This window comes from Beta vulgaris, chromosome 9, assembly GCF_026745355.1.
Source record: "Beta vulgaris subsp. vulgaris cultivar EL10 chromosome 9, EL10.2, whole genome shotgun sequence".
NCBI lineage: Eukaryota > Viridiplantae > Streptophyta > Magnoliopsida > Caryophyllales > Amaranthaceae > Beta > Beta vulgaris.
The window spans coordinates 16,321,171-16,347,870 of record NC_079210.1 but is presented as its reverse complement, the minus strand read 5'-3'; the positions used below and the strand labels follow the sequence as shown (position 1 = coordinate 16,347,870).

General features: G+C 38.6%; 1 protein-coding gene and 1 pseudogene across 5 annotated transcripts in view; both read right to left on the bottom strand.

Annotated features, from left to right (window-relative positions):
• LOC104903114 (6-phosphofructo-2-kinase/fructose-2,6-bisphosphatase) overlaps positions 1 to 23,757 on the bottom strand; it is a 33,641-nt gene extending 9,884 nt beyond the window's left edge. For 4 of the 5 annotated variants that reach the window (XR_007270119.2, XR_007270121.2, XR_007270120.2 and 1 more), the window contains exons 1-17: positions 23,361 to 23,757; positions 23,208 to 23,271; positions 22,328 to 22,623; positions 21,466 to 21,666; positions 14,100 to 14,306; positions 13,914 to 14,009; positions 13,677 to 13,775; positions 13,553 to 13,582; positions 13,284 to 13,337; positions 12,108 to 12,161; positions 11,915 to 11,992; positions 9,496 to 9,587; positions 9,361 to 9,418; positions 9,207 to 9,281; positions 2,904 to 2,951; positions 2,082 to 2,179; positions 1 to 76 (exon numbers count right to left, since the gene is read on the bottom strand). Coding sequence is in view for 2 of the 5 variants with exons in the window: in XM_048636937.2 (XP_048492894.1) it covers positions 1 to 76; positions 2,082 to 2,179; positions 2,904 to 2,951; positions 9,207 to 9,281; positions 9,361 to 9,418; positions 9,496 to 9,587; positions 11,915 to 11,992; positions 12,108 to 12,161; positions 13,284 to 13,337; positions 13,553 to 13,582; positions 13,677 to 13,775; positions 13,914 to 14,009; positions 14,100 to 14,306; positions 21,466 to 21,666; positions 22,328 to 22,623; positions 23,208 to 23,271; positions 23,361 to 23,555 (1,821 nt within the window). In the remaining 3 variants the exon portion in view is untranslated. The remainder of the gene's footprint in view (positions 77 to 2,081; positions 2,180 to 2,903; positions 2,952 to 9,206; positions 9,282 to 9,360; positions 9,419 to 9,495; positions 9,588 to 11,914; positions 11,993 to 12,107; positions 12,162 to 13,283; positions 13,338 to 13,552; positions 13,583 to 13,676; positions 13,776 to 13,913; positions 14,010 to 14,099; positions 14,307 to 21,465; positions 21,667 to 22,327; positions 22,624 to 23,207; positions 23,272 to 23,360) is intronic. The other variant, XM_010691103.4, reaches the window with a different exon arrangement.
• A 1,609-nt stretch (positions 23,758 to 25,366) lies between these two features.
• On the bottom strand, positions 25,367 to 26,551 carry LOC125493513 (uncharacterized; annotated as a pseudogene).
• Positions 26,552 to 26,700: the final 149 nt, after the last annotated feature.

Here is a 26,700-nt window from a genome sequence, read left to right as displayed (position 1 = left end):
TGAAGCAGCACGTTCTGATTTTAGCCGCTTTTCAACAAAGTTGGCAAGCTTCTTAGCATACAACTCCCCAGAATCACTACACATGTGAAATGCATACATCCAGCTTTATTAGAGATCAGTCATCACTATAACAGAGAACTAAAGATATGACGAAAGAAGTAGTACAAGAAAAAGATAAATATAAGTAAGAGTAAAGCATTATTACTTTTTATTGCACACAAAGAAAAGAGGTGACAATGTACACTCGTCTTTTTTTATTGTTGAAGTAAGATAAACACTCCTCACTTCATGACGACATATAACCCTTCCAGTGAGCTCATCTGCCTCCTATAAACTAATATAACCGTCACTGTATGGCTCTTACACTCAAATCAAGTCACCTCAACTTCCTCAAGTAATAATCATCCATCATTCCCCACGGTAATGTATTAACATGTAAGTTATAAAAGAAAGCTTTTGAATTTATAACTTCAAAAAGTACTATTGCTTTTTTTCCCAATAATGATAAGGATAAATTGCATCTTACCACCTAGACTTTTCATGTTTTTAGAAACTCCCACCTTAATGATTTTTTTTTATAAATTTCCACCTACCATTTTCGGTTTTATTAAAAACTCCCACCACTTAACGATTTTTGTTAAATTTCATTAACAAAACCGTTTAGTGGGTCCCTCATATACATTTTGTTAACAAAATTGAACTTGAAATAGTTGCAAGTCTTTCCAAATAGTTATAATTCGTTCCAAACTTGCTCCAAAATTGTTGAGATTTTGCCCTTAAATTGATGAAATTGACTTCGATTTCAGCATAAATTAATAATAAAATGCATATGTGAGGTCTACTTAACGGTTTTGTTAACGAAATTTAACAAAAATCGTTAAGTGGTGGGAGTTTTTAATAAAATTGGAAATGGTAGGTGGAAATTTATAAAAAAAATTCATTAAGGTGGGAGTTTCTAAAAACGTGAAAAGTTGAGGTGGTTTTGAACAAAAAATCCTAATCATAATTTTGATATATTTTCCTGGGTAAAGTGGACAGCATCAAACTGACCAGTCAACCAGCATGGCAAACACATCAGCATAAATAAAAGGACCAAAAAATAGGCCCAGACAGCCTAGCTATGTGAATGAAAAAAGCCACAGTGAGAAAGTTCAATGATCTTATATTAAGCTGCTGAAAAAACTTTCAACTTGATACGATTCTTCAGTATTTTCACAGGGATGACATCTTAGGCACTTGCATATTTTAATAAATACCATATGATTTTTTAAAACCGTTCCTGTAGTTCAATCTGTGAACATGAAGTCTTTTGTCATTGTTGTATAGATACCAAACTGGTTTCTAGGATATCCAACCAAACACAAGAGGAGACAAATGTTTCTCGTGAAGCTGTTAACTTGATGGTAGCAATATACCATGTACAGGCACACACAATAAGTCCATATAATTGAGGTGTTAAGCAGCACACTGCCATCTGATTTTCTTATCCAAAGCTGAATTGGCATCAAGCAAATTTATTTTCCATCTCATCAGTTAAGTCTACTGGCCATGAATTCAGTCATCTCCACAATAAGACCTTTAATGAGAAAGACAGAATAAATGGGCATTGCACGGCAACTGATGATGTGAAGGCAAATATATTACTCATAGGTTAAAGATAGTCTAGATGCATCAAACCAGTGTTACTCCGACACCTTCATTTACCTCAAAAACGGGGTGTCGTGTCGCGTCCGACACGACACTTTACTTGGATACTTCATTTTAAACTAAAAACTTGACTTTTTTCTACAAAATAGCCGAGTCGGACACTTGGACACCCGTATCCGAGTAGACACTCAATCCGTGTCTGAGTAACATAGCATCAAACTACTACACATTGCTCATTGGATATGTGTAGTCATTATTCAATTGTTGATATTTAGCATGCATCTAGAAATTTCAACTTTCAACCATAGAAGTAAAGAATAAATAATACCAGAGAGTAGCTGTTTGTGATACTAAGATATACACAGAGAACTAATAGGCTGAGAAAGAAGACTACATCATAATAAAGCAAATTTAGCATTTCACATAGAGTGCACCTTAGAAAAGAATCACCACCAATTCTGGCTTTGACATTATCTCGACTTTCACCATGCCTAGTAAGTAATATTGGACGGGGGGTAAGATGGGTATTCACCTGCATTACAATGAATAACTTATGTTAACACCAATTCATGTTCGAGTTTCGATAGATGAACAGCCCTGTATAATCCAATGCATCAAATACGCTCAAGAACTCATGATTAGATTGAGCAAGTTGTTGAATCAGACCACCACAACCCCAACCCAACCACCGCAACCCGACCCCTCCAGCCCAATCAAGCCACCAGCCACCACCTAAACAACTCACTCACAAGGCACCGACCCTAGAAATAAAAAACAAGAACGACGCAGCAAGAGAACTACAAACCGGAGGGAAAGGGAGGGAGATGACGCAGGGAAGGGGAGGTACGGGGGAGAAGGCGACGGCCGCATGGAAGGGGAGGGGGAGAACCGCTGCGAGAAGGCGACGGCAGGAACGATGGGAAGGGGCGACAACGAGGCGGCGTTGCTAAGGTGGGGAGAGGCCACAGGGGTACAACAACACAGGTGCTATGGTGGAAGAATGGTAAAAGGAGGAAGAAAGAGGAATGATATTGTACTAACCAAACAACACTTTAAATCTAAGGGTTTTGCTTTCCTTTTCCCTCTACCCTTTCTTGATTCCATTCTCTTTACCCCATAGCAACCAAAAGCACCCTTAGTACCTAAAGAACCCCCAAAATGAAAGGTGTCTTCAAAAACTAACCAATTTATAAGAATAAGTTAATGTATCTACTTATAGAATAATAAATGCAATAATAAATTACATAGAGACATACCAAGAAAAAAACAATCCGCCCTGGAAGGTACCCACTTATGTTATTCACCTGCACCAAGAAAAGGTCTCTCAACACAAAATGTACGGGTTAAAACAAGCAAAGACGCTATTCAGCATTACTGCAGCAAAAGTTCAGACTTCTGGCAAGAAATGTTCCACAGGAAGAAAACAAAAAGAATCGAGCCAAAATCAACAAGCTAATAAGCAAATAAATGATCACATATGGCAAAATTGAGAGAAAGACTGATGGAGTATGGAAATTATCAAGGCATTCTCTCTCTTTCAAACTTCTTGAGTCCTTATCTCAACTTATTTCAACTTCTCACGACTTTTATGAACACACTGGTCTTTGATTTACCTTATCTAAGCTTATTTGAACTTAATTGAAGATAACTTTTTAAATCTCATTTGAGATTATGATACAGATCATGGAACCAATATCAAGGGTTACATGAGCTTCATCAGATGGTAATCAACTTTCGCACCAAATATCACGGCCATAATAAGCTCAAGAACCTTTACAATACGTGTTACAATGCGGTGATGTAGCAAAGACAAACTTCAACTTATCTGATTTTTTCTAATGAAAAAAATTGATAAGCTTTATCTAACCTTATAATCCTTTTTATTATTTAATGTGGACTTCAAAATCCTTATTATCCCCTTATCTAAATTGATTTTTCCTTAAGAAAATGTTATGGAGACAAGAACAATGCCTAACGATTTTCTGCTATGTCCTCATTCATATATATGTGCCCATTGTTAGTTGCTATCATCTGACTTTTCTATTGTTATATCACACCTGTGCTAACCTGGTTTTCAACTTATACATAGATATTGATTCGGCAGACTCGTCAATGCACAACTTTGACCATTAATATGTATAATTATATATCATTAAAAATTATTAAATAAAAATAATATTCTGGAAATATACATTGAGATTAACCCATCAACAAGTATTATAGTGACATTTATCTTTATATATTAGCACTTAAAAACTCCATATGTTTTTTATCATTCTCACTTTCATGTGTGCGTCTCCAGATGCACGTTTTTAAGCTTAAATATCTTTCATTATATATTATTAAAAATTATAACCATTGAATATTAATAAAGTACTAGTTGAGACGAATCAAACAAGACCCACATGACTATATTATTTCTTATAAAGTGAGAAGATTCTCTCCAAGTATGAATAGTGTCAAGATTCCAAGTGAAAAAGAAACAAAAAAAAAACAGAGGGATTATGGTCAAAGTTAGTTTCGAAGTAGTATAAAAGTCAATGTGATGCATCTACCAAAAATTGGAGGTATAGCATAACTTCTAAGATGTCAGAACACTTATAAGTTATAATATTCTTGTTGGGGATAGAGTAATCTTATTGGCTGATGATTTGCCATGTCTGTTGGACATTCTGCAGGACCATCTACTCATTTAGTGCATGGAAACTCAGTAATTAGAAGTTCAAGAACTGTCAATATTATCATGACACTACTATCAATATTGTTTAGAGGTATTTTATTAGGTTAGTAACTCTTTAAGATATCAATCTACCATAGTTGGCATTTCATGTTATATTAGGAGATTAAAATGTTTTCTTATTCCCAATGAAATGTCTAGTTATAAACATTCCCTCACATGCTTTCTTATGTAGACATAATTTGAACGAATCAAAGTTCAAAATTCTTGATAGCATCCATGAGTTTAGCATCAGATTAGGTTGTATACCAAATCAAGGCCATCCTTTTGGATGGTTTTTTTCTATTCTATTCACTTTATTGACATTACCTAGTCGTTTCTTCCCTACACAATCCATAACTTTGTTTTTCTTCAGATATACAAAATCCTCTAGAGTCTAGATCTTCACCGCTGCTGCCAACCCCAGGCCAATACAAAGAGTGTTATTACCGAGCTGCCAGCATGTTTCAAACAAACTCCAGAAGAAAAAAAAACACCTTAGTTCCTTGCTTTTACTCATATGCTAATCTGGCAGACATCAATCTTAGGTTTTGGATCAACAAGAACTTGGATCTAGCATTTTAAGCATTAAATGAAAAAGGAAGCTCAACAGCAACTCTCCCCCCCCCCCAACACCCACCCTCTCCAAATTGTTTGCTGAGAAATAAGTACTTGAACCCTTTTCTGGTGAAGTACATAAGTACACACTATTCTATAAGATGAAAAACTATGCTCAAGAAAGCGTATTACAAACATGTCGAATTTCATTGAATCAAATTTCCTATGAGATGTCTTTGAATATTTGTACTAAATTTACAACCTGATGGCATTGTGGATTCGATAGTTTATCGCTTAACAGATTAATTGGAGTCATCAACTAAACATGGAACTATTTGTGTACAATCCTACATCCTACCAACTTACTTCGAAGTTGATCCTCTCTGCTAAGAACTAATATTGTAGGGGGAGGGTATTTTAGATATTATCTCTTTAGTTTACTTGGGGAATAAGTGGGGTAGTTTGCTAAGGGAGTAGTATAAATATAGAGGAGTTAGAAGGGAAAAGGCATCTTGAAAATTGATAAGTTGAGTGAGGGAAATGGTTACTTGGGAGAGCTCCAACCTCTCGAATGTTGGTTAGGCTGTAATCGGTGTTTATCATCAATACAATCATATCTTAGTAGTTTTATCTTCCAATATCCATTAGAAATTCTTCTTAATTCCTCTAAATCTGCTGTTATAGCTTAGAGTTATCTTGGTTCTTAGCAAATGGTATCAGAGCAGCACTATTCTGGGAGATTAAGCGCCTGATTTTCGGATTTTTTTTAAAACAATAAAAATAAAATAAAAAATAATCTGCCATGGAAGTTGCCAGAGCTCCTGGTCTGAAAATGAAGGAGATTGGAAAGGAAATCGCAAAAGAGGTGGAGGAAAACGTGCGAAGAAGTTTTGAGAAACTTCAAGAAGATCTGGTGAAGATAATCAATGAAGCGTTCTCTCCAATCCAACGAAAGTTAAAGTTACTTCGAGAAGAGCTTGAGGAGGAAGACGACCACAAAACTTCAGAGGTGGACGAAGAAGAGGTGGTCACAGATCTGGAAAAGGTAAAGTCGAGTGGTTGTCATGGAAAAGTTTTCAGGGACGACGGAGATGGAGGTCCAGGGACCACCACTTGTGGAAGAAACTTCTCGGAGGGAGCAGATTACAAGGCTAGTAGAAGGCGTGGTGATTTTTCGGGGGGTTATACTGGTGGATCGGGTGGTGCCGTAAATAAATCTGGTTGTGTTGCAGCTGGAAGCACGTTAGGTGCACTAGGCTACGAATCCGGCAGAGGCTACAATCGCGGTGGTTTTGGTGGTTCCAGTCGAATTAGGTTGTTTGGAAAGAAAAGAGAAGAGTCATTTGAACCTGGTGGTGCCGGTGGAAGTGGGTCCGATGGTAGTCCAGTGCTCTTGGACGAGAAATATGAGTATGACGGAGGAACCACCACTTGTGGTGGCCTGAACAGAAGAGGGGGATTTGTGAAGGGTGGATCAGCAGCTAGTGGTCAGGTGGTGGACCTGGGAAATTCTCCGGTGAGAGAACGGATAGTTGTTCAGGCTTTGTCTCTGGCGAAAATGTTAGTGGAGGACCGGGCTTCTTGGCCGGTGTAGATAGGTATGGTGGTAACGTTGGGTGGTGGGATTTGGTGGAGAAAATTCCAGAAATTAAGCAGGAGGGAAAAAGAGTGCATCAGATAACTGTTAGCTTGGTGAGGAAGCCAACGTTAGAAGATGAGGGTAGTAAGGACAAACTGGTAAATTGCCAGAAAAGTGACAAAAGCAAGAAGGAAAGGATGGTGAAGCCACGTGCTTGGGGTACAAAAGTGGGAAAAGATCTTGAGGCTGTTAAGGGAAAGTGTGCAATGGGCCAAGCTAATGACATCAGCAAGGAAGTCAGGCTCCTGGGAATATATGTTTGGAGCCCGATGGCCCACAACAATGCAATTAAGAGCGCTGTACTGCCAGCTTTTAGGGAATTGACTCAAAAAATGGGCCTGCTCACAGCCAAAAACCATACTTACTCCACCCATTTTTTGGCCCTTACACTACATATTTTAAAAACAATTCTTCCCACCAACATCTTCAACCCACCAGTTCCAAAATTTTTAATTCCTCCTTTCACAGCTCCATTCACTTCTCCACTCCATATTTTTGAACCCGAACTTTTCAAGCCACAAGCCCATAACACCAACACACCAGACCACTTCAGACACTCCTTCCTTCATCACTTCCAGGACTTTTTCATTATAGTTGAGGCAATCACTCCAGCCAGAGAACTATATGAGGAGCTGCAACATGAGCTGAAGCATAACCTAGGCTTGGGGCTGAAGGGCTGCAAGACACTAAATATACGAGTAGAGGCCAAGAATTTAGTGATGACTATGACCCACCTTGAGGACAAGGTGGAAGTTTAGGGGGCCGGTAATGCTAAGAACTAATATTGTAGGGGGAGGGTATTTTAGATATTATCTCTTTAGTTTACTTGGGGAATAAGTGGGGTAGTTTGCTAAGGGGAGTAGTATAAATATAGAGGAGTTAGAAGGGAAAAGGCATCTTGAAAATTGATAAGTTGAGTGAGGGAAATGGTTACTTGGGAGAGCTCCAACCTCTCGAATGTTGGTTAGGTTGTAATCCGTGTTTATCATCAATACAATCATATCTTAGTAGTTTTTCTTCCAATATCCATTAGAAATTCTTCTTAATTCCTCTAAATCTGCTGTTATAGCTTAGAGTTATCTTGGTTCTTAGCACTCTCATGTGTTCATATGAGACCTAACCCACTATACTATTGAGTTGCTTTCTAAAACATCACTCACCTAATTTTCAAGTTATGGGGTTAAAATTATAATCAATATGACGAAGAATCACAAATGCAATTAGGTTTGTTCAGAGTGCGGTCTGAACCGCACCAAACCACAACGCAAACTGTTTTTTTGCAGTTTGGGTTGGTTTACGGTTTGGGTTATGATTTCAAGTAAACCACGGTTTGCGGTTTGGGTTGGGTTTTAATTTATGTAAACCAAAACCGCACCGTAAACCGCAATTTTATACTTCATCCATTCTGTTTTAAATGAAACGTTTGTTTTTTTCACACAACTCAACACACTTCATTGGTCATTAATATCTTTAGTTGTGCACACAAAAAATACAAAAAAGTTATAATTTGATAATATGCATCGAGACGAATCTAACAAGATCCCACTTGACTATGTTTTTCTTTATACCTTGGCGATAAATTGGAGTCAAAATTGATCAATGAATAGTGTCATTTCACCCAATGTTTCATTTAAAACACGACTGAGGAAGTATGATTTTTTTATTTTTTTTTAAATACACTTGACAACGTGGTATCCAAGTATACAACTGAAAAAAGAAGTTTGAGGTAAAGAACTCGAAAACTTTTGATATTATTTATGTTCAATTACGAAGTCAACTTTATATTTATTTGGACTCTTTATATTTAATAACATTTTTTTACTCTTAGATTACAAAATTAATGTTGCGGAGGAAAAAAATGATTAAACCGCAGACCAAACCGCACCAAACCGTTTTGAGAAAGTGCTACAACCTAATCTGCTGCACAACGCTTTTGAAGTTAACGCATCTGTCATCAAGGCGCACCTATGGTCAAGGGTGTAGCTAGCCAGGGTTTTCTATCCATTTACTCAATCTTTCAATCAGGAAGCATCTTTTCTACCAAAAGCTTCTGGTTTGCACCATACATGTTGGATACCCTTTGTCCTTATTTCCATCTATTCATAGTTCCAAAGCCACTGACTCTTCATTTCTCTACAACTCGTGATAGAGTTTTTTCTCAGAGGGACCCAATGGTATAGAATGCAAGATGAAGCAGTAACTCTGTCACGGGAAGTTAAAGACTTAGTGCATCACATTCTTTAATTTAAGAACTGATATATGATTGGATAGCTTCCCATCAGTCATTACTTGTTTTTCAGTGTGATTGTTATACTATGTTATGTATATGCTTTGTTTGCTCAATTCAACAGTTCTTCTCCTAGTATTCTTTTCAACTAAAAGATCATGAAAACTTGGGCTGTAGGTAGCAGAAGCTGTATCCTCTTTCACATAATTTTCTGCTACTCTGATAAAATATTCAGGAGTAACTGTGACGAACAGAGTAACAATACCAGCAAATAAGGTATTATAAGGACAACAGTCAGTGAAAATAACCTTGTGACTTTTACAAAATTTTGATAGACTGGTTGGGCAATATTGGTCAACATAGAAGAATAGGACAATAGAAAAATATAAAAAGAAAGAAATTCCTAAACAAAAAGTTACCTGTATTTGGCCACCATTTCCACTGACCGTATCTATCATTTTTATATAAGACCCTTCTTCCACTGGCTCATAAACCTAGTAAAATACACATAATGGTGTTACTTACATCCAAGAATGTCTGCAGAGTTATCAGAATCACAATGCACTTAGTTACCTTTTCATAATTATCTAGTCGGCTTTTGAAGTCTCTATATCCAGCTTCAAAATCTGGCCTGATTATCTCACCATAATTAGAATATAAACAAATCGAAGAAGATGGCATCGATTAGAGAAGAGAACAGAGACATACTGCTCTGCATAATCTGGGCTCTGTTGGACTTTGAGACGTATGTTTCTCTCGATAATGCTTTTGTCATTACACAAGGTCTCCAAGAATATAATCTGTTAAGAGGATACTTATTAATAAATCAATAACAAAATAATCAAGAGATGTAAGGCAATCTTCCGAATTACTTAGCAGTCAATATTGGTTATGCGCTTCATTAGTTGTGTGGAAATAACTGGTCGTCCCGCAGGGAAGGGGGGAAAAGATCAATGAATTTATGAGAGTTTAGCTCCCCCTCGTCAAGGTTTCAAGTTCAATTTTGAAGTTTTTGTATAGGATAGTAAGATTTCTTGATTTCATGATAGGTCAAGCAGCTGAGCTTTATGTCCTTAGCCTCCTTTTGCACAAGGGTGACACTGACACCCCTTTGGTGTATTTCACTAGTCACTACATTTCTCTATTACTTGTCAGAAAATATATAAAAAATCCATTATTCATTCACTCACCACCACAGAAAATTATCACTGTTTTGCCAAAAAGAAATCCAGGTCAAAATTCCTACACATTTTCATCCTAATGCCTTGAGTTAACCCCCTTATTATTGTATCATATTCAACCTAGTCAACACTTCTAAGTGATAATTGTCAAATTTTTCTTATCGTTAACGACTACCACCACAACCACACCCACAAGATAACGACAACAATAACAATAACAATAACAATAATAATATTAATATTCCTCCCTCCGTATTTTTTATTTTTCTGTTCACTCATATTTTACTTTTGTGGTCATATGAACTTGTTAGACTCGTCTCAATGTACATTTTCAAATTATTGATTTTTAATAATTCTTAATAATGTATAATTAGAGATATTCATGGTTAAAGTTGTGCATTAGAGATCATGCAAAGAAATGAGAGGAGAACGAAAATAACAGGGAGTATCATTATCATAAATAGTACTATTAATGACATAAAGAATACTTCCTGCATTCTTTTTTTATTTCTACCATTTGACTTAACAGCTTTGCTAATGCACAACTTTGAACATTACTATCTACATTGATCGATTACTAAAAATTATACATAGTTGATATCTTAAATACTAGCCTTATATGCACGCTTTGCGTGTGAAAACATGTAGAAAATTAAATTGATTGCTAATTACATCTCATAAATCAGGGATTTTTAATCAGTTTATCCCACTAAATCAGGGGTTTTAAATTTTTTTTCAAAAATTTAGTTGAGAGACTAACTGTGTTGTAAATTTTCAGTGTTTTGTTTTTGTGTGCCTTTTTTATCTTTTTAATTTTAAAAATTAATTAGGTAGTTACATCCTTTTGTATTTTCATTTTTTTCCTGTTTCTATTTTTTCATATATAATAGAGATATACATTGAGTCTTGAGACAAGTTCAATAACATTTTACATGATTAAATTTCTTATCATATATTAGTAATGAGTAATAATGAGCGGATGGTGTAATATTTATGATTTTGATGATTATCACATAAAAAAAACTCTAAATACCCTATCGAAGAGACAACACTTGTAGGTCAACCACTTAAAGCAAGTCAAACCCTTTGGGGAAGGCAAAGGAAATTCCACCGCTAAAGAGCCCATAGTGAACTTTGATCCCATGACTTCAAGCTCATGAGGAAATTGAGGAGCATCCTTTACCACTTCACCTAGTACTACTTGGTATAGGACAAGGGGTAATAATGAGCTCAGCCTGTTCGCAAACAATTCAGGCTCGGCTCGATCAAAGATCGGTTAAAGCTTTGCCGGTGGTAGCTCAACTTGGATTCGGGCTCGGCTCGAGACTTTAACGAGCCAAGCCGAAGTAGGCCAAGCTCGACTCAAAAAGCTCGTGAACATGCTCGATTATTATTTTATATAAAAAAAATATAACTTAAAGCCTTTAAAAAGTTATTATATGCTAAAACACTTTAAAAAGTTATTATACGTATTCATTTATACATTTTTTTAAAATTCATGTTTTTTCTTTCTGTAATCTTTTAGATCTAGTTTGTCGATTTTTTAATATATATTACTAAGTAATTTATTTGGTTAGCATGTAAAGATGAAATAAAATATGTTTATTCGTGGTATTTTTTAAATTTAGTCTATAATTCTACAAGTCAACAATTTTTTTTAAATGTCGAATATAAAAATTATGTTAGGTTTAATGTTGTTTTTTTATTCTTAATTTGTCTCAAATTGAACTCGAGCCGAGCTCCACTTATCGAACTCGTCGAGCTCACGAGACGAGCCGAGCTAAACGATAAACGAGCTGACGTGTGATAAGCACCCCTATATAGGAGTACAACATATAACAAAACCTTTCTATGCAAACAGAATTCGGAAACATCAATTTCCAGTTTGCCACCATGGAAGAATTAAGAAATTTCATATCTTTTCCAGTAACGATTGATACATATACCTTGCATTTTCCTTCGGCCAGTTTCATTAAAAAATTTCTTCTTTCTCTGGTGCTGTTTGTAGCATCAATTATACCTACCTAAACAAAATATTCATTAATAAAACATACCTACTTAAACAAAATATTCATTAATAAAACAAAATACATAAAAACAGAGCTACCAATAAAAAAACGATCTAACTTAGACACGCACTTGGCCGCCTTCTTGCATCCAGGATATCATATCTTCCATCGCAAGTGCAGCTACCTATTAGTAGAGGCAAAAGATAAAATTAGAAGTAATTCAGATACAATCTTCTAACTCAGATATGCAGCAATCAAGCGCACAAAAGGTCTGACAGGGTAATGAAATGACAACGTTTCGCAAGAAGGTTGCAATTGTTAGGCATCCCTAAACTAAACGTAGGGAAATAAATCAATAATGAAGTTCGTGAAAAGGTAAGGAAAAAAACCACATACCTTTAGCAAAACATTGGATTTAATACTCCTAATATAATTCAATTAACCATCAATTGCATATGATAACCAACCCCAACGGCCAATTAACCTCAACTTCTTTGATGGGCCATATCAATCTTTTTTCAACAGCACATCAATTGTGTGCCATGCCAATCATTTAGTTGATAGCCCTATCCATCCCCAACGACCAATTTTTCTAATTAGAGCCTAAATTTGCGTTCAATATTTCCCTTTTGTTATCTTCGAACAACTTTCTCTGGTGCTAAAAACATTTTCTGAAAGTTCTAGCCTGAGCCTTAAAGAAAAGAATAATAAGCCTTATTGCTGGTGAAAGGACTCGACCCATATACCTCAGTCCAAAGTAATAAGATTCAAGACTTCCTTTGCCTTCATCAAAACAATTACTAATTTGAATATAAATTGTTTTACTTGAATGTTGGGAAGGACCAAGTCCCAAACCTCCCTCTTATCATCTTCCCCTGAGTGTTACACATTATCTATGCAGCATGGGTATTATTAGACATATAGTTGATAGTTTAAAGAATAAAACCATCTTTTATGGGCATCCTAATATGTGACAATGACTTTTATTCCTAGAGAGAGGGGAAATTATATTCTTATTAGCAATGTAAAGTGTTAATTATGTTAGGACACGTGTATATTTTCTAATTTCCCAAGTAGCATAGATTACATACAGCCCTTTATCTTATCATTCATTAAGAATTCGTAACCAATTTAAATTAAGATTAGGAGAAGTTTTATAGCTATTACTCTTGAACAACAAAACAAACTATTCTCTTGTTCAGTTTCAACCATAAGTGTAAGTCACAAAGAGAATTTATAGTTTAGCAGAGCCGGAATAACAGTCATTGTCTATACACCACAGTAAGATTCCGAAAAAAAATCTCACCTCATTGCGTGCCTCTATTCCCTCAGGATTGTCACCTCTGAAAAAGTCGGCAGACTGCAATAGAACATGTGAAATCCATAAAGTAATATACAGAAAGTGAGGTACTGTGGCATAAATATCCATAATGAAAATAATGTATATAAACATATCCCCCCCCCCCCCGGGGAGAAACGGAAAGAAAGAAGAGTCTCCTGCAGATGTGTGTGGGACTATCTTCTCATGGAGGAATTGAATTAATTAATCAAAATTCCTCAAGAACCAAAGTTTACCTGATTAGTTCCTAGCTTCAAGCGCCTATACTGTTCAGAAAAGAAAAACAATGAGTCTTCCTACCATTGTCCATATAAACCACGGAGAACAAAGATAGGAGCAGTGGAAAAGAACAATAGTCACCTTCCCCACGTTAAAGTGCTTGGTATCATGGCCCAACCATCGGAGATATCTTGTCAATTTAGCAGCAGTGAAGGTCTTACCTCGAGCAGGCAAACCAACCTTTATAAAAGCAAAAATAGTGAAACATACAAGGGGAGAGAGATTAAAGTGAGGGATAGAAATATACTATGCTAAAATACATATCTTTACTTGAGGCCAAACGAAAGACTAGAACTCAATAGTACATGCCACGCTTACCAGAACAATTGCTAGATGTCTGTCTTCCTTCGGTCCAAGCATTTGATCAGCAACAGCTGCAGCAGCTACTGCTCCAGCGGCTGCCGGCATTGCGGTCTGAAGTTAACAAAGGAAGAGACATAAAATCTCCATTCAGGAGAAAAAAAGCACCTCGCACAGCTTCATTTGAAGAAAAGTTGCAAAAACCTTGTTTTCCGAACCATGTTTTACATCAGCTGCAAAAGTTTCAACGCTAGCTGATTTGACTACTCTGGGAGACCCCACACCTCTGTCCACAAAAAGTCCCTTATGAGACTCCTGCTGCTGTGAAGGTGACGAAGTTGTCACTGGTTTCGCTTCCACCATACCAGCTGTATACACTTTAGCAGGGTCTGGTATTACTACCTCCAAATCCTGCATTAAAATACCCAAAAGTGCATCAGACCTTAAAACATAGATATAGCAACATCATAGTCAGCTCCGTTAGAGAAACAGTAAGTCCCTGTTTGAGAGATACATGAGATGGAACGAACAACGCAAACAACCCAAGCTGCAAACAAATGGCAAGACCATCCCTTGTGTACCTTACCATATGATTAACATGTGTTTCCAACAAGGTTCCTACCTAAGGCAAGCAAAAGTGGTCTTGTAAGAACACAACAGTTACAAGAGAGGTTATTCCCACGAGACCATCAACTATTCAGAATATTTCAGATATACTATACCATAAGAGTATGGCTAAACACCAAATTGTTTGTTATCAAACAAGAGAGAAGGAGGGAAGTGGGGCCAACACAAACACAATCATCCAAATGCCCTTCCGCTTTCTAGTGTTGTAAAACAATCTGGTGTTGGTGTGAAATCACTTAGGAAAAGCCTAGATGATCCCACGTTGTTAAGTCACACCAAACAAAGCTATCGTTCAAGGTCTTCGAACTTAAGAAAAAACCTTAAAACTAGTATATGGGATAAACTAATTTAAGTGGTTAGGTGACAAATTGTCACTCTACATCTTGTGCAAGATCCAAAAATTCAACTCTGAATCTCCAAAGATCCACTTATCTAACTCTGAATTGAATTAATGATTCCGTAACTTAAAGAATCAAAATAAGCTTAACTCATAAATTCAATAAAATCAAAACACTTAATTCAATTTCATTCATTCGTGCACTATATAAGAAATACAAAATCATCTAATTGCACAAGAATTCTGCAAGGAATCAACCTGGAAGGATCCTCATCACCTATTCTAGAACGGGCAAAAGAGGTAATGCACATCAGCAGCCAGTGGTGACTCAGCAGGATAACAGATTATTCCCTAGCACTAATGATGAGGCACCAGAGTAGTGGAGAGAATTGAACTGGAGAACAGTACCAGAGTAGTGGGGAGAAAGAAAGTGACGTGTGCACTGTAGATAGCAGTAGCTAGTAGTATAAATGACAGTTTGATAGGAGAGGAGTTTTATCATGAAAATTATACTGTAATAGAGTGCCTTTGGGAGAGACTCTCACCTCTCGAAAGTGAGTTAGTGTGTATTAGTTGATTCACCTTCATTAATACATCCATATCCTTGAGCTTGCCTAAAATATTTTCTGGTTTCTAGCAACTTGGTATCAGAGCAAGGTTGCGAAGGGGCTCAGAAATGGAAGACAACAGCCAGCAACGTTTAAATCAGCTAGAACAGAACCTTACCTCCATAAACACCACCCTCACCGACATAAGAGCCCATCAGATAACCATGGAAGAAAGGTTGGGAGGTCGAGTTAACCGCGCTCGAGAAACCCAGGAGGTGTCGATTTCCCAGATTCGCGATGAACAGAGGGCCTTTCAAGAAGAAATGAGAACCTCAGTTCTCTCAAACCCCCAGCCAGAGAATTAGGCCACGTCGAGGCTATGGCGAGGGACCCCATCCCCAAGACCCATTGGGAACCCCGTCCACGAGGGAGAAGAAGAGGAGGTTGGATGGAACCCCCAAGGAACTGCGGTACTTGGGAACTGGAGATTTAAAGAGTTGGATCTTCCTCTTTTTAGCGGAGAGAACCCCGATGGATGGATAATGAGGCCAATAAGAGGAGGCACGCTCCATGAACAATGAGTGGCTGAACCACCGCCAAACAGAGAAGATGGGGGTAACGGAGTGTAGAAGAAGGTTTATTCAGCTTTTAGCGTCATTAGGAAATGTGCAATAGGAAGTGGCCAAAGGCCAGTTTATTAGCGGGCTTAAAGATGACGTGCGGGCCAAAGTGCGGTTATTGAGCCCTAGGTCTTTGGATCTGGCCATAGCTGTTAGGGCTAAAGACAAAATTAAATGCTTGGCTCCCTACAAGAATCCCTACCCTAGCCCAAGCCAAACCCGAAGCCTGAATACCACCCACACTCAAACCCGTTTCTCGCCAACTTATTCCCACGGTGGTTCCACGTCATCAGTGGCCCAACCAACAAAACCCAATGACTCTTACACCCAAAATACCAAAAAAATACCTACAAACATGAGAAGGCAGAGGAGGAAGTGCAATACAGGAGAGAGAGAGGATTGTGCTTCAAATGTGATGACAAGTGGAGCCTGGGTTTCGATGCCGGCGAAGAGAGTTGGGCGTGATCATCGATGCTTGCGACAATAAGGAGGAGATAGAGGAGATTGAACTAGAAGATAACGGCGAGGGAGCCCAAGGAGAGTTGTCCACCACTGTACAACCGGAGAGTTCCCTAAACTCGTACTTGGGATCACCACTCCTCGTACTGTGAAGTTGAAGGGGATGATACAGGTGGAAGAGGTAGTAGTTATGGTGGATCTCGGGGCCACCCATAACTTCATCTCCACCAAAGCCATTCAAAAACTCAACCTACCTGTCAGTGCCACCAAGTCCTTGGAGGTCATGCTAGGCACCGGCGAGGAAGTTCAAGGACAAGGTGGTGTAAATCTGTTATTTTGCATCTGCAAGGTATAGAGATAATTGAAGATTATTTACCCTTAGAGGTGGGAAATTCTGACCTTATCCTTGGAATACAATGGTTAGCTAAACTGGGTACTATGACGAGCAATTGGAAAACGCAGGTGCTGCCTTTCAATCTAGGCACTAAAAAGGTGACACTTCAGGAGGACCCTTCACTGGGAAGGACCCTCATTTCCTTAAAGGCAATGGTGAGAGCGATAAGGAAAAAAGGGGGAGGAATATTAGTGGAGATGAACAAATTAGAAGGGGTGGAGTCTAGCATACCAACACCAGCTATACCCTCCTCCCTAAAGCCCATTATCAACAAACACTCTCATGTTTTTTCGTTACCTAAGGAACTCCTTCCTCTTAGGGTCCATGAGCACTACTGTTGAAAGAGGGTAGTGACCCCGTTAGCGTGCACCCATACTGGTACCCTCAGATACAAAAAAGATGAAATCAAAAAACTAATTGATGATATGCTCCAAGCTGAAATCATCAGGCCCTCTACAAGCCCTTTCTCTAGCCTTGTCCTTCTACTTATGAAGAAAGATGGAAGTTGGCGGTTTTGTGGAGATTACCGAGCTCTAAACAAATCCACATTCCCCGATAAACATCCCATACCCATGATACATGAACTTCTGGATGAACTCAAGGGAGCCATAATTTTCAGCAAATTGGATCTGAAATCCAGATATCACCAAATTAGAATGAAGCTTGGGGATGAGCCAAAAACAGCCTTTAGGACTCGCCAAGGACATTATGCGTTCATGGTTATGACTTTTGGCTTAACCAACGCCCCATCCACCTTCCAAGCCCTCATGAACCAAATCTTTAAACCCTACCTCCGCAAATTCATCATGGTTTTTTTATGACATACTCATCTATAGCCCCACCCTTGAACTCCACAAATTACACCTCCCCTTAGCCCTTTAAACCCTTCTCCACCACAAATTGTTTGCAAATCTGCAGAAGTGTGATTTCGGGAGGGTTAAAGTAGCTTATCTTGGCCATATTATCTCTGCCCAGGGGGTTTCGTTTACCAGGATAAAATTCAGGCCATGATCCAGTGGCCTATGCCTAAGACTTTGAAAGCTTTTAGGGGATTTCTAGGTTTGACGGGGTACTATAGAAAGTTTGTGGCAGGTTATGCGAAGGTTTCCCATCCCTTGACCCAATTATTGAAGAAGCATGGGTTTCGTTGGAATGAGGAGGCCACCCTTGCTTTTGCAGCTCTCAAAAAAGCTATGACAGCCATACCCACCCTCGCCTTACTTGGTTTCACCAAGATTTCTATGGTTGAAGCGAATGCCTCCCACGCAGAGCTAGGGGCTGTCCTCTCCCAAGACAACCACCCAATAGCTTTTTTCAATCAAAATTTAGGCCCTAGAGCTAAGCATAAATCTGTCTATGAAAAGGAATTAATGGCAATTGTTCTCTCTGTCCTCAAGTGGAGACACTACCTCTTAGGGAGGAAATTCACCATTAAAACAGATCACCAAAGCTTCAAGTTCCTTATGGAACAAAGAGAAGTGGGTCCGGAGTACCAGAGGTGGGTGAGCAAATTGTTGGGCTATACCTTTGACATCAATTACAGATATGGGGTAAGCAACGTAGTTGGTAATGCTCTATCTAGGCAAGGGAAAGATGAAACTGAGCTAAACGTGGTCACCGCAACCAGCACCTTTGCGTGGGCCGAGTGGTTACCCCAGCAAGACCCTTTTATTCAGCAATTAACACACGCGGTACACGAGGGAAGTTAGCACCCATTGGGATATATTGTGCAGCTATGTTACTCCGACACGGATACGGGTGTCGTATCCAAGTAGGGATCGGAGGATCCGACACCCTACTCCGACAATTAGGCCGATACTCCGACACGGTCAATAGAGTGTCTTGACCAATATTCTAGACACGTCAATGATTGAAAGTGTCGGAAAAAAATTCCTACACTTTATTTTAATAAAAATAAAATCAATACTAATATATTTAGAAAATTATAAAGAAAAGAACTAGTATTATAAATTTATAATGTGTTTACTTGGTCTTTGTGCCATATAGAAGTCATAAGACATACAAAGATTATAAATTTATAAAGAAAAGCCACCTGGGCCGAACTAGTATTATAAATTTATAAAGAAAAGCCACCTGAGGTGTCAATGTGCCATACAAAGTTTATCAAGATGTGGCACAGAGGCCCATAACAAAAATATATTGAGCGTTCCTCATTAGAAAGAAAAAAAACACGTCTCTTCATCTTCAAGCCTGTCAAATGAGCGTTTTCTCTGCGTTTTCTATCGCCGGCAGCCGGCGCCATCGCTCTCTCTTCTCTCTTCATCTCTTCTCAAGCATACCATTCTGTGCGGATTAACCTCCTGAGTAAAAGCCCTAACAAAGTATGAAAAAATTTCGTGTAATTCGACCTCAATTAGCAGATCATTTCAAATTTTGAAGAGAATTCAACAAAATAGGTATATTTTCACCCTTTTCTCTGCATTTTCTTCTTACTTTTGTCAAATGGTATCCGGTATGCGAGACTTTTCCGATACGGGTATCGACGCCCATTTCCAGGCGTGTCGCGCGTCATATCGCGCGTCGTGTCGAGTCGACACGCGACACGCGAGGTTGAATAGGGTGTCGGAGTAACGTAGTTGTACAGCATAACATATTGAAGTACAAAGGAAGAATTGTGTTACCTAACAACTGTGCCCTGGTCAAACTCGTGCTCCAAGAGTATCATGATGGACCACAAGGTGGTAACCGGGAGATTTGAAGACGTATCAAAGGTTGGCTAATGAATAGTATTGGCCAGGAATGAGAAGGGAGGTTCAAAGATATGTGCAAGCGTGCCAAGTATGCCTGCAAAACAAGCAATCCACTCTGAAACCTAGCCGGCTGCTCCAGCCTTTACCTTTACCCATTCCTTTGCAAGTGTGGGAAGATATCAATCTAGATTTCATTGAAGGACTGCCTACTTCACAAGGTAAGGACACACTCTTGGTGGTGGAGGATAGACTTACCAAATAAGCACACTTTCTCACTCAAACACCCTTTTTCTGCTCCCATGGTGGCTGAAATATTCACCCGAGAAGTGGTGAAACTACATGGCATACCTGTGTCTATTGTCTCAAATAAGGACATAGTATTTTTGAGTTTGTTCTGGAAGAAAGTCCACAGGCTGCAAGGCACGGCATTACACTACAGTATAGCCTATCATCCTCAATCTGATGGGCAGACTGAAGTGGTAAACAAGAGTTTGGAAGCCTACCTCCCGTGCTTCACTAACGGCAAACCCAAGACCTAGGCTAAGTGGGTATATGGGCCGAATTGTGGTACAACACCAGCCTACATTTAGCTACAAAATGTACCCCCTTCAGTGCCCTATACGAGAGGGACCCTCCACACCTCACCAGGTATGCCCAGGGACACTCACCTATGTCTTCTGTGGAAGAACAGCTGCTTGAGATGGATGCTATGCTCGATGACTTGAAGGGTCATCTAGTCCAAGCACAACAACAAATGAAGTTCTATGAAGATGGTAGAAGGGAAGTGCATTTTCAGGTGGGTGATGTTGTCTACTTGAAATTACAACCATACAGACAAAGATCTCTAGCCAAGAGAGCCAATGAAAAACTTTCACCTTGATTTTATGGCCCATTTGAGATCATTGAGAAGACTGGACCAGTGGCCTATAAACTTAAACTACCTTCACACTCAAAAATCGACCCTGTCTTCCACACCTCACAACTGAAACCTGCCATTGGCCTCTTACCTGCTAACCCCACCCTACCCTGCCCAAATCAACGCTGACATAGTCTTGGAGGCAGAACCTGAGTCAATCCTAAAGGTCAGATCAGTTTCCCCACAGTCGCAACACCCAACCCAAGCCTCGATAAAATGGAAAAACTTACCTGAATATGAAGCAACCTCGGAAGATATTGCTGCCATGGCTCTCAGATTCCCTGCTCTCCACCTTGAGGACAAGGTGGCTCTTTGGGACTTTTGTGGTTATTTTCACATCGGGTGTTCAGCCATTTTCATACCATAGCCCAATGCCTCCAAAGAGGCTTTAACCTAGGCTACATAATAGGGGGAGAGATACAAAACCTTACCCTTACCTACACAATTGCATAAAGACTCGTGTGCTTCACACTTAGAACTGAACTGAGTGGTCTACTTCATATCATCTAGGAAGCAACGAGTAAACAACAAAATGAGAGATTGAAACATAACAAAGAAAATTTTACAAACTATGGGGTTTGCTACCTACGAAAGTGAATACTAGCTCAAACATGGTACTCTGAGTTGACATTCAAAACACACCAAGAGAGTGAGAGACTGAGCATAGTTTAAGATTTGTGAACAATGGCATCATCACTGACAATGAAGTTGTGTTTTCACTTCAAATACCTGCCAGGAGATAACCTTGTTGAGTAAGATGGAGAGATATATACACATGACAGATCATTCATCTGGTTTCCTACCACATCATGTAAGGGACAGGTATATCCTCCATATAACAGTTACTCTCTTACGTTCTATTTTTGCTTTTCCCCGTTTTGGCAAGTGAGATAAAGCTTTTATGTTTAGACATTAAGAGTTGGTGATTACATTGAACATTCAGATACGAATAGCAAACCTTAGCGACAGTACGCCGGCTGCACGTGTCACCACCGTCAGGGAGATCCGAAGCAGTGCCCGAAATTTTTTTTCTGGCAGACAGGTACCTGGGAGTTTCGGCCATGTTAGCTTGATAAACCAGTCCTGAAGTTGCAGATGTTGCAGGAGATGGGACAACATAACGTTCAAGATCAAGCTCCAAACTAGCAGAGGATCCACTCTGCAATTTGCAAAAAGGAGATGAAACCCCAAAAAAAAGCAACATAAACTTGCAAATCTGCAATTATTGGATGTTTTCTTCCCCAATTAAGAGCGATATTTAAACAATGTTAAAATGAAACAATTCTCTGCCATTTCAGTACAAACATTCTCATATATTTAAACAATGTTAAAATGAAACAATTCTTCCGCAAAAGTGGCATGCAAATTATGCAATAGGCAGAACTTAAGACAGAAGTATACAACTTCCAGCAGATGGCATTACAGTGCCACATATTATGATCTCTATGCAATGGAAATTACCCTCATCTTCACACCAAAATAAAATTATAACAAAGTAAAACAGATAAAATAATTAAATTCATCAGTTGAAAATTAAATTGCTGAGGTACCTACTATATAATCATTTTGCTTAGTTTGAGAAGGAAACTCGGAATTAGAATCAAAAAAGGAAAATGAAACTATATACATAATAATTGTCTTAAGCACAAATGCACAATGATAGAAGTTCCCAACTGCTAGATAAATCAAATAAGAGAAATGCGAAGTTTACATTTTCAATATAGAGTAAATTCAGATATAGAACACATGTCGAACATGACAAGATTTAGAAGTTATAAGAACTGTAAGGAAATCACAAAAGACCTTAAATTAAGTTGTACCTCAATGCCTGTCTCAGGCACTGAATCAATGCTGACATCAGGAATTTTACGGACAGCTGAATGCTGAAGGTTATCCTGGTAAGCTCTCCAACTAGAAGCGAGATCGAAGGGCGAAACTCTATCAGCTTTAATACAAACTCGATACTCCAAAACAGCATCAACATTCAACCTAAACAGTGCTGCCCTTGCATCTCCTTGCAACCTACCACCAGATAATATCCTGTTCGGACCTTCCTCGATTATGCACGGATTATTATTATCTTTCGGCCTCAGTAAGAACTTGAAGTCTAGTGTTTCTACATGGCCAGCAAAACACAATCATCTCTCTCAGCACAAACCTTTATAACTAAAATTGAATTATATAATGTACTCTATTGATTATAAATTATATATCATGAAAAATTGTAAGATTCCAATTTGACCTGAATTTTGAACTGGTTAAACCAAACCAAAATATCACTTTATTAAAGCTCAATTGATAGAAAAAAAAACACACATACTTGACATTAATTAACTTGTTACTCGCGTCATGTGGACTGAGCACGTAGTTCAACAAAGAGATTAGAGAGGGTAAACAGATTAAATTAAGATCACTTTAATCTTAATAACTCAAGGCATCCCTCCTACTCGTGATTAAGTTATTTTAATTAATTTCACTGTTTACCTTCTCTAATCTCTTCCTTAAATCAAATTGCGCACCACAAAAGATAATGAACTAATCGTAAGTTTTATTTAAGATTGTCTTACAATAAAATTATGGTAAGACTACCTCCGCTATTTGCCCTATAAAGATCACATTATAAGTTAAAGGGGTTACCTTTATGGAATAAAGCTAACATCGTCTTACATAAACTAAAAAAAAAAAAGAGTGATAAAATACCATGATTAGGAGGAACAACAAAACTCAATGCCCATATTGAAGTCGATTCGCGCTCCAATGGCAGCTAATAAAACAAATTAAATTAACCATTACGAAACTATAATCAAACGACAAATAAATTAAGAAAAGAAGAGAGAGAAAATGAATACATACAGCCCGAGAAGAATCCCAAGAGCCAACTATAGGAGCAGAACCAAAAACGTGAGGAAGAAGATCGCCTTTAAGCGTGTAATTCTCCATCCTAAGTGAAACATACAGTTGTCCTCCTCCTCCTCCTGCTTCGTCTTCATCTCTCTCATCACCGCCATGGGAGGTGCTATCCGAGCTTTTCGAGGTCACTGCCCCCATATTTTTTTTTCTCTCAGAGTCTGATTTATTTTTCTTTCTGTGTGCTTCGTTCGCTCCTTATTTTTTTTTCTTATTTTGTTTTGCTTTTCAAGTAATAAAGACGGGTGAGATCTTCCGCGTCACTAGAATTTTTGAGTTGTTCCCTTGTGTCATGTGTGGGTATGGATTTGCTTGGGAGATTAAAAAGAGGGATTGATTGATAAGGCTTGGAAGTGAGGCTGAGATTTTTTTTTTGGTGAACAAGAGGGGCAAAGCCCCTAAGGAAGAGACAAAAACCAACAGCAAAGTAAACAAGAAAAACAAACAAAACAAACCTAACAAAACATAACTAAAACAGCACTAAATCTACTCCGTCGGATCAGGAACCATCCGAGCATGAGCTAAACCCCGCAGGTCCTCCAATAAAACGGTCTGAAGATCCCCTGGGACCGCCTCAAGCACCAGCAAACGTTGATCCAAAGATACCCCAAAATTGGCCAACCAATCTGCCGCTCTGTTTGCTTCACGATAACAGTGACTTACTGTAACTTTCCACTCGGGTCTGCAAATAAGCGCTTTGCACTTCCGAATGATATGAATATACGGGGAATTTGCTGGAAAAGCTTCCAACAACAAACGCACTACCACCTCCGAATCCACAGTCAACTGCACTCTCCTATGGCCCCCATTCCACGCAATAGCTAACCCACGGAGCACCGCCAATAATTCAGCTTTAGTACACGAACAGACTCCACAATTGCTAGCAAACATTTCGAACAACTCACCTCTATGCCCACGAATCAGCCCCCCTGCTCCAGCAATTCCTGGATTACCCTTTGCAGCCCCATCAGTATTTAACCTTACCCATCCTTCTCGAGGGTATGGCCATCTAACATACCGTTCCACGCGCTTCCTCTTATGATCAACAACCTCCATCAAATCAGAGGACATCGCTTTGACAATCTCCCCCACCCGAGCTGAGATAAAAGCACATTGATCTAGCGGAATTTTCGGCTCACTATTAAAGCACCTTTCATTTCGCCACCGCCATAGCCACCACGCAGTTACCGCAAAAATTACACTCCACTCCTCAGATTTCCTCGACTGGGCAAGGCTAAGGTTAGCTAAAAACCAGTCCTGAAAATTTAAATTAGCTCCCAACTCGCCCTCCTGGGAAGTAAGCTTCCGCCAAACCACTCGCGCTGCTGGGCATCGTCGGATTATGTGCTCTGTGTTCTCTTCCACCTCGCCACAAACAAAACACCTGGAAGTGAGGCTGAGATGAACAGAAGAAGATTGTATGGTTGATTGGTTTGGCTCGAATAACGTTTTTGAGAAAATTAATTGAAGATGGTAGAAAAGTCTAGAATGAGTTAAGTTTATAAAATTTTAGAAACATCCAGATTCGATAAAAACTAAGTTGAAGAAACATATTTAAGGGGTTTCTTGAAAATATTAGTTCTTGTCGTAATTTTTAGTAGGGTCGGAAAAAGTTGACTCTATTTGAGAATTTGATCTGAAACTAATTTGAGATAATAACTAGTTATTGGACCCGTGCAAACTGCACTGGAACTTTTAAGTAATTTTTTTTCGCTAAAGTCATTGAACAAAATAAATTAATATACAACATAGACGTGATAATATTAGGATACATAAAAAGGTATCATCAATTTAGTAACAGATTTAATAGCTATTTTATTCGAAATAAAGTTAATAAGGTGAACATTATATACTTAAGTGATGAATTTAGAATTAATAAATAACAATCTCCATAAATATCATTAAAATAATTGACATCAAGAAATTAGGCAAGTATCTTCATTAGTTAGTAACTAAACATGTTGAAACACTTCTTTGTACACGACGTTAGTGGTAATATTCGACTTCGCTCGATCTTGATCACAAATTAGAATTTTCAATCCTTTTTTGCTCGTAACTCTTGAAATCGCCACATAAAATTGTCCATGGCTGAAAATCGGCCTAGGAAGATATAAACCAATATGAGATAGAGATTACCCTTGGCTTTTATTAATTGTCATTGCAAAGCAAACAACCAAAGGAAATTGTCTCCTTTGAAACTTGATAGGAAATTTTGTTCCATCAGATGGGGTTAGTGTCATTCGAGGAATAAACACCTTGTCGCCTACGTTACTTCCAGATATGACTACAGCTTCAACGATGCGATTACCAAGGTGTTTGACAACCAAACGCGTACCATTACATAACCCATAAGTTTGGTCAATATTCCGGAGAAGCATTACCGGTGCACCAACCTTTAGTCTCATATTATGATTTGGTAACCCAGAGCATTTGATTGTATTAAGGAATTCGGTTGAATACATTTCATGTACTCCAAAGTTTGCCTCTTCTTTTGAAATTGCATCAGAACTAAGGTAAGTTCTTTCTTCACCAGGCAATTGGGACAACACATGATCGTTAACCGTCTCAACAATGTCATGTGTTGGCGCAAGTATGGCTCTCTCTTGGAAATAAGTTGCTTCCCATAAATGAGCTTCAAGGTCAGGATATGTGTTGTCGACTACGGCCGCGATAGGGTCATCTCCTCCATCAATCAGTATATCGTCAGGTATTTCTACACAACCCTCCCCATCATTAGGCTCTCCCGCCTCCCCATCCCCAATATTTAATATCCACTCTGAGAAATTTCGAATTTCAACAACATCTCTGTTGTTGGACCCTGGCCTCAGACGCATAGTTTTTGTTAGTCTGAGCACTCGGCGAAAATCCCACAAGTAGGAGCTATTGATTGCAGAGAAGACAATGTCTTGTCTGTTTCCTCCTGGGACAACAGGTAATATTTGTCTAACATCACCAGCCAAAACCATTACCTTGCCACCAAACGGCAAATGTTTGTTTATGGGATTCATAGATTGCATAACATCCTTTAGACTCCTATCCAGAGCTTCAAAGCAGTATTTATGCATCATTGGTGCTTCATCCCAAACAATAAGTTTTGTCTTGATAAGCAGACATGCTAGGTCTGATCCTGCCTTCATACCTACACACGTCAAGTCCTCAGTGACGTTTATAGGAAGTCCGAACCTCGAATGAGCAGTTCTTCCACGTGGGAGCAATAAGGAGGCAATTCCACTTGAAGCGACTGGTAAAATAATATCTCCATTACGTCTTAACGCAGCACACAATG